The sequence below is a fragment of the Silene latifolia genome, chromosome 10 (assembly GCF_048544455.1).
Source record: "Silene latifolia isolate original U9 population chromosome 10, ASM4854445v1, whole genome shotgun sequence".
Taxonomy (NCBI): Eukaryota; Viridiplantae; Streptophyta; class Magnoliopsida; order Caryophyllales; family Caryophyllaceae; genus Silene; species Silene latifolia.
The window spans coordinates 162,683,835-162,692,169 of record NC_133535.1 but is presented as its reverse complement, the minus strand read 5'-3'; the positions used below and the strand labels follow the sequence as shown (position 1 = coordinate 162,692,169).

Genomic DNA, 8,335 nt, shown 5'->3' with positions numbered 1-8,335 from the left:
TTGCATGTTTTGGTTGAAACAAAGATTACTTCTGGTTCCGGTAATTTTTATGGGTGCATAGTAGTAGAGTACAGGGTAGAGCACCAGTGCATTACGCTTGGTGTACAACAATAAACGAAAATGTTTGCGAAAAATAAGAAATGATAAACACGACAGATCCCCTTATTGTGCAAGTCAATTAGTTGGATACATCACTACATCAACAAATGAACCATTTCATCTCCTGTTGATCCTCCTAGATTTGGCCACCCTCACAGCAACTATCACATACAACCAGTTATAACCATCTTCCACACGCCTGAAAACTGCATGCCTCCACCTCCTATTCACCACCAAACACCTAACAACACCCCAGAAACCTGTAGCAAATCCCGACATCACAACCAGGCTCAACCCCATTTTCTCGAGCTTCTTTTTATTACCGCCCTTGCTTTTATTGCTCCTACCCTTATCTTGCTTGACCACTTTGCTTTTACACTTCTTAGGCAGAAAATCAGCACAAAGATAAGGATTTCCGGCATATATTGAGGCTTGGTCAGATAGAGTTAGTTTGTAGCTGATTGCCTGTCGGGATTTGGCCTGATAAATTGTTGTAGGACAAGTTAAGGTGGCTCAAGCTATATAGCTCACCCATGCTTGTCGGGATACTTCCCGTGAGTTTATTCTTTGACAAGTCCAGTGAGATCAATTTCTTCAAACCTCCAATATTCTCGGGAATGGTTCCCGACAACTGATTACACGACAAATTGAGGCTCAACAAGAGGGAGATCTTTGTCATGTCATCAGGAATGCTTCCGGACAAGTTATTGCAGGAAAGGTCTATATCCACCAAAAATGGTAACGAGCTCGTATATGCACGCTCTATACCTTGCATTACCTCACTGACACCACTCGAGTCATAACCCCTTGGTGTATCAGGTGAAGTCATGGCTGTAAGGTTACTGAAACAACGAGGAATGGACCCCGTAAAATGGTTATGTCCAAGGTCCAAGAGTTGGAGATTAGGCAATGAGCATATCAACGTAGGAATCGGGCCACTAAACTTGTTTCCTCTAAGCCTAAGTATTTCTAGTTTCTCAAAATTTTCAGCACTAAACCACTTAAGCATTTTGCCCGAGAGCCGGTTTCCACCAAGGTCTAAAACTTGCAAATTTGTGAAACCACTCAAGCATGAAGGGATCTCTCCACTCAACATATTGTCATTCAAATGCAAGTAATTTACTTCGCTTGACTGAGACTTGTTGCAATCTCTAGTATTAAAGAAGGTAATATGTCCCGTTAGCTTGTTGTACGAGAGACCTACAAATAAAAGGCTTGACATATTGGCCAAACAATTTGGAATCACCCCTGATAAGCTATTGTTTTTAATATCTAAAACACTCAATGACGGAAGTTGGCACAAAGAATTAGGGATTCGACTCTTGATTTGATTATTGGATAGACTTAGTCTTTGCAAATTTGGAAAAATCTGACCTAAACCCCACCAATTTGGATTCAACCATGTTAAACTATTGTCTTGCAAATCTAAATTAATCAATGTAGTAGATTGGCACAAAGAATTCAGGATTAAACCCTCGATTTGATTATTGGCAAGAATAAGGTTTATGATGTTAGGCATTAAATTACCTAAACGTTTTGGAAGCGGTCCGGCTATAAGATTATTTTGCAGATATATATAGTTAGCTTGGCGATATATTTCAGTTTTACTGCTATTTGACAACGATAATAACCCAGAAAAAGTGTTATTAGAAAGGTTGATTGTGAAAAAGTGAATGGGGAAGATAGGAGACCCGCTAAGCTTGTTGTTAGAAAGATCCACAATGTTAAGTTGTTGTATTGTATGAAACCAACTAGGCATGACCCCGGAGATGTTTGCATTAGACAATTTGAGATATGTTAGATTCTTTTGAGTTTGAAGCCACGGCGGAAGTTGTCCATTGATTTTGCAGTTATCAGCAAATAAGCATTCAAGTTGAAATGGAGGCACCCAATCAGAAGAGAGGTTGAGTGTTAGCGTGGTATGATCCATGTATAAATCTTTCAAGCTTGAGAGGTTAGCGAAGTGGTGTTCAGACAAAACTGTACCTTCCAATGGATTGTAGCTAATTAATATCTAATATTCGCAACTTGGAAAGTTTTTCTACTAATGTTGGTATTTTGCCACTCAATTGATTGTAAGAAAGATCTATGGAAACCTAAGAGAGGATGCTATTGAGCTCAAGTTATTTGCTAGTTTCTTCAAATTTGATAACTTCCCTAAAGACGCTGGAATCTCGCCTAATAACATGTTATTAGCAAGTCCAAGGAATTCCAGGTTAGTGAGGTTGCCTAATTCATAAGGAATTAACCCATTAAGAGAAGCATATGAAAGATCAAGATACCTGAGTTGCTTCATCGAACCCATAAATCTCGGAATTGAGCTATAACTGAAATCATTGAAGCCGAGCTCCAGGCTCTCCAATTGTTTCAGCTGAAGCAAATACACCAAGGACTCGAGCTTCTCCATTTTAAGCAATTGATAATTCTCGTCTCCGTTCAGATTGAGCTGGATAACATGGCCGGTCGTGTTATCACAAACCACCCGACTCCATTTGCAGCATTCCTCACCTTTCCACGAAGATGAAACATCTTTGTCGAAGTAGGTGAGGTTTTGCTTGAAGCTGAGCAGGGCTGCTCTTTCAGAAGGTATACACCTCAAGGTTGAGTTGTTGGGTGAGTTCTCGTTGCAGCTACACCATCTTGAATTGAAAAAGACGAATGTGTAAATCAGTAGGCAAATTTTTACTATACTCCTCATGCTACTGTAATACGGAGTATATAATTTTATTTAGTATAGTTTATACAACTGATGGACAACGAATAAATAGCCTACATGCTACTGTCAGTATCGTCTACTGAATGATTGCAACAGCATCACCCTAATGCATGGTGGGTTCCTGAGTTCAAACGCAGTTTAAACTTGAATTAACAATAAAGAGGCGGTTGCAGTTGACGAAGGCAAGACTTATAACAGTCAATACTACGGTCTACGGAGTACTATTCTAGATTTCTAGATATGAACTTTAGTAAAGGGTGCTTTCAAGGTTATTATAATTAATGAAGAAGCTGTCTACTTAATAACGGCAACTAATAACCAACTACTGGTCAGACTTTTGAAGTCTTCGCCATTATCATTCGGGGATCCAAATACGGTCATACAAAGAACTTCGCAATACTCCATTTGTCCCAATCATTTGTTACCTTTTTTTATTTTTATTGTGGACTTCACTCCTATTTTACCTATGAAACGAACATCTCCCTCTTAAAGTGTATATCAAAACTACCCTAAGAACTAAAACAACAAAATTTAGAAATTTCATTTTCGGGTAAATCTCTTATAAAACAATATGATATTAGATCCCACATTGACTGGAATAATGTGAAACACATGTTAAGGTAATTGTTACCGTGGGATATCAACGAAAAATTAAGGAAATCAGGAATGTGGTGGGAAGAAGTGGTAGCTGAAGACTGGAAGGTGAAAAACGAGGAAGAAGAGGTGACGGTTAAGACCATAGAGTATCCCACTTCCCTGAATTTCCATTTGTTCGACTCCATTACCGCGATAACAATTATCCTCATCTCACACGGCCCTCTAATGAGTTCGATGAAACAAAACACCATACTTGGTGTGCAAGAAGCAGCGAAATGAAGTTGAAAAAAGAATAATGACAGAATCGATTAAAAAAATGTCGGGCACAGCTAGCTAACCGAGTAAACAATGGCACAGCATGGTGAGGTGCTAAATCTTGCGTGAACCCAAGGCTCGCTATGTAACTATCCACGAGTGAGTGTTTGGATCAGCAGACTTTGCAGCTCTTTCGACATGTCCCGTAATAATACTGCGTTTCTTTGGCATTCCCCGAGGGCAGCCCATTTTGGGCAGCTTTCGTCTTCATCTGTGCAGTCACTGTTTTCATGATCAGTTGGAACAGTAATCCCACTGACTGCTCTCAGGTAAAATACTTTGACAGCAGACCACATTCCGCCTTCAGTCACCGGGTTCCTCTCGTGGTGGCTTCTTTTGTCAGGAGATGCATTTGGGTGGACATTGAAGAAGAGAATAGCATTTCCTTTAACGGGTTTCAGTAAATTTTTACGGCTAACAGAGTAAGGCCACAACTTGCTCTTCAGTCCTGAGGTTTTGATCTGCATTATTGCACAAAAGACGACTGAAGATGACTAATGTATAACAAATAAATTGGACAAGCTTTTCATATTGTGGAGTGCAGGGTAGCAAGCGGACAGTGCAAAAAGATTTATTCTCACCTGAGATTCAGGGAAGGAAATCTCACCACCCCGAGAAGTGTTTGAAAGACTCAAGATTACAGTCGCCATCAAAGGTTCATTAAGTTGTTATGCCGATTTGTTGCCATAAAAGTCATACTTCTCATTTGCCTCCTCATTGGCATAATGCAGGATTTGTAGAGGCCTGCTATTGCCTGTCAAAGTAGCATACAAAACATGATCATCGTAGAAAGATGAATCAGATAACCGAGTTTTAAAGTCAAAATGCTGGATTGAAGAAAGTAAATCGCGTATTGGTAAGGACGTATTCATAGCTAATTGTTAAAACTTAAAAGCAAATTCTATCATGTTGCTTACTGAAAACACATATCACACATATTCTATAAGAGCAAATCGCGTATTGGTAAGGACGTATTCATAGCTAATTCGGTAACCATGGTTGGGGTACAAGTCTGATCAGTTATCCATGTAAAAGGTTAAAGACAAACAATGTAGGAGAGAATAAATGTCAGACACTGGTAATGCACACTAAAGTAAAAGTTTGATGGCTCGGAGTTGATCAATATCTCGGCCACAGCACACCATAGGTTCACATAAGAGAAAAATAAGTTAAGAGTTTTGTACGCGAAAAATGGACAGCAGAGAATACTACAAGGAAATGAGGGACATAAGGAAAGTCTAGGAACAATAAGGTATGAAATCGAAAGCCAGTGTTCAGGAACATACCAATTAGCGACCAGCAATGTTCGGATTTAATCAAGTTATGTTAATTCCATTTGTTCTACAAGAATTGCTTCAAGTTCATAACAAAAAGATAAAGATTTCAGCTTCGGCCATAAATGTTATGGATTAAACAAGGATTAGCTCTGCTTACAATACCTTTTACAGGTGCGATTATTTAAATTATCAAACTCAATCAGTTTCTATAATAATATACTCATGCTTCTATAATACGAGTAGTATACTAATATGCTATAGTATTATAGTACAGGGTAGAACACTAGCACACTACACTTGGAGAACAAGAAGAAACGAAAATGTTTGCGAAAAATAAAAAATGAACCATCTCATTTCCTGTTGATCCTCCTAGCTTTGGCCACCCTCACTGCAACTACCACATACAACCAGTTATAACCATCTTCAACACGACGGAAAACTGCATGCCTCCACCTCCTTTTCAACACCAAACACCCAACAACACCCCAAAAACCAGTCGCAAATCCCGACATCACAACCAGGACCAGCTCCATTTTCTCGAGCTTCTCCTTATTATCGCCTTTGCCTCTATTGCTCTTATTCTTGTCTTGCTCGTTCACTTTAGTTTTACACTTCTTAGGCAAAAAATCACCACAAAGATAAGGATTACCGGCATATATTGAGACTTGATCAGACAGGACTTGTAGCTGATTGCCAGTCGGGATTGGGCCAGATAAATTGTTGTAGGAAAGGTTAAGATGGCTTAACATAGGTATTTCACCTATGCTTGTTGGGATTCTTCCCGTGAGTTCATTCATTGACAAGTCAAGTGAGATCAATGACTTCAAATCCCCAATATTCTCGGGAATCATTCCAGATAGCTGATTATATGACAAGTTGAGATTTAACAAGCCGCCGATCTTTGTCAAGTTATCAGGAATGCTACCTATCAAGTTATTGCAGGAGAGGTCTATATCCACCAAATATAGTTGCGTGCTTGTATATGCACGCTCTATTCCCTGAATTACCTCACTAATAGCATCATTGAAATGGCTAGCTTGTGACAGATTAAGGGTCATGGCTGTAAGGTTACTTAAACAAGGAGGAATGGATCCCGTAAAATGGTTATGTCCAAGGTCTACGATTTGGAGATGAGGCAAAGAGCATATATGCCTAGGAATAGTGCCACTAAACTTGTTTCCTCTTAGCCTAAGTATTTGTAGTTCCTTCAATTTTTCGGCACTAAACCACTTAAGCATTTTGCCTGAGAGATTATTTCCACCAATGTCTAAAACTTTCAAATTTGTGAGACTCCTCAAGCATGAAGGCATTTCTCCAATGAGCATGTTGTCATTCAAATGCAAGTAAAATTCCACACCAACACCATCTTGGTAGGAACCACTATTATTAAAGCAAGGAATATGTCCTTTTAGCTTGTTGTATGAGAGACGTACAAGTGAAAGACTTGACAAATTGGCTAAACAATTTGGAATTTCGCCTGATAAACTATTATTATTGATGTCTAGAGAATTTAACGACTCAAGTTGGCACAAAGAATTGGGGATTTGACCACTAATTTGATTATTAGAAAGGATAAGACTTGTCAAGTTGGGCATTATTTGACCTAAACCTTCTAGAAGTGGCCCAGATATAAAATTATTTGTGAGATCTATATAGTTAGCAGAGCGATATACTTCAGGTTTATTGCCATTGGACAAAAATTCCCCTGACAAAGAGTTATTAGAGAGGTATATTGAAAAAAAGTTGATAGGGAAAATAGAAGGCCCGCAAAGGTGGTTGTTAGAAAGATCAATATAGTCAAGTTGTTGCATTGTATGAAACCAGCTGGGCATGTGCCCGGAGATATTTGCATTAGACAAATAGAGTACTGATAGGTTCTTTTGAGTTTGAAGCCATGGTGGAATTTCTCCGTTGATTTTGCAGGTATCAGCACCTAAGAATTGAAGTTGGAAAGGGGGCACCCAATCAGAAGACAGGTTGAGTGTTAGCATTGTATCAATCATGTCTAAAACTATCAAGCTTGAGAGGTTAACAAAGTGCGATTCAGACAAAACTGTACTTCCATTCGATTGAACGCAATATTTAGACTTTGCAGCTCGGAAAGTTTACCTATTGATGTTGGTATTTTGCCACTCAACTGATTACCAAAAAGATTAAAGTACTTCAAGTTTGACAGCTTCCCTAATGACGCTGGAATCTCACCCAATAACATGTTATCACATGTTATCAGCAAGATCAAGGTGTTGTAGGTTAGTGAGGTTACCTAATTCATATGGAATTAACCCACCAAGGGAAGCAAATGAGAGATCGAGATACCTGAGTTGCTTCATCAGACCCATAAATATTGGAATTGAGCCATAACTGAAGTTATTTAAGCTGAGGTCCAAGCTATCAAGTTGTCTCAGCTCAAGCATATACACCATGGATTCAAGCGTCTCCATTTTAAGCAAGTTATTAGTGTCGTTTCCATAAAGATCGAGCTTGAGAATATGGCCGGATGTTTTATCACAACCCACCCGGCTCCATTCGCAACATTCATCACCTTTCCACGAAGATGAAACATCGTTGTCGAAATAGGTGAGGTTGTGCTTGAAGTTGAGCAGGGCTGCTCTTTCAGAAGGTATACACCTCAAGGTTTAGTTGTTGGGTGAGTTACCCGCCTTACAGCTACACCATCTAGTAGTATTGAAAAAGATGAATGTGTAAATCAGTAGGCAAGTTTTTACTATATTCCCCATTGTTTTCAAGGTAGAGTAATAACGATAATGTAGTATTGTATATATTTTGTTTACTTTATACTCGCTCCGTCCCGATCAATTGTTATCCTTTGGTTTTGGCAACAATTCTAAAGTTGACAAGTGGACCAAATTATAAGTTGACAAGTGGACCAAATTGAGTGTGAAAAATCAAATTGCTCATCAAATGCAATCCTAAAATAGAAAGGACAACAATTCATTAAGACACCCAAAAATGGAAAATGACAACATGCTTGATGGGTATCCTGAGTCAAGACGGATCGAATGTACCCAAACTTGTATTAACAAAACACAAATTCTCATTTAAGACGGATATAGAGGCCGTCTAAAGTTGACTAAGGCAAGACTTATAATAGTCAATACTACTATACTACCTAATAACTGCAACTAATCAACTTATGGTCAGACTTTGAAGTCTTCTCCATTGTTACACAAAAACAAACAAACGAATGAATTATGATTAGCGACGACTAGAGAAGACTTTGACTAAGTCAATATGCGACGAGTACGACTGATGATCCTAATTTGTGAGGTGTCCGGCAGCAACATAATGTAAGTCTCATGTAAAACGGTTT

General features: G+C 38.9%; 2 protein-coding genes across 2 annotated transcripts; both read right to left on the bottom strand.

The window, feature by feature from the left end:
- Positions 1–216: 216 nt before the first annotated feature.
- LOC141608838 (uncharacterized) lies at positions 217–7,445 on the bottom strand. The gene is made up of 7 exons (XM_074428186.1): positions 7,292–7,445; positions 7,114–7,194; positions 5,357–7,015; positions 4,427–4,481; positions 2,196–2,738; positions 631–2,102; positions 217–359 (listed from the first exon to the last, which is right to left on the bottom strand). The coding sequence occupies exons 1-7, from the start codon at positions 7,443–7,445 to the stop codon at positions 217–219; spliced, it is 4,107 nt and encodes a 1,368-aa protein (XP_074284287.1).
- On the bottom strand, positions 3,346–4,506 carry LOC141606800 (putative prolyl 4-hydroxylase 12). The gene is made up of 2 exons (XM_074426119.1): positions 4,309–4,506; positions 3,346–4,188 (listed from the first exon to the last, which is right to left on the bottom strand). The coding sequence occupies exons 1-2, from the start codon at positions 4,375–4,377 to the stop codon at positions 3,817–3,819; spliced, it is 441 nt and encodes a 146-aa protein (XP_074282220.1). The 5' UTR covers positions 4,378–4,506; the 3' UTR covers positions 3,346–3,816.
- Positions 7,446–8,335: the final 890 nt, after the last annotated feature.

Coding starts and splice junctions, on each gene's coding strand:
- LOC141606800 (XM_074426119.1), bottom strand. CDS start 4,377: ATGGCGACTGTAATCTTGAGTCTTTCAAACACTTCTCGGGGTGGTGAG. Junction 4,189..4,308: donor TTTCCTTCCCTGAATCTCAG/GTGAGAATAAAT, acceptor GCAATAATGCAG/ATCAAAACCTCAGGACTGAA.
- LOC141608838 (XM_074428186.1), bottom strand. CDS start 7,445: ATGGAGACGCTTGAATCCATGGTGTATATGCTTGAGCTGAGACAACTT. Junction 7,195..7,291: donor TCTCTCATTTGCTTCCCTTG/GTGGGTTAATTC, acceptor GTGAGATTCCAG/CGTCATTAGGGAAGCTGTCA. Junction 2,103..2,195: donor TCAATAGCATCCTCTCTTAG/GTTTCCATAGAT, acceptor GATATTAATTAG/CTACAATCCATTGGAAGGTA.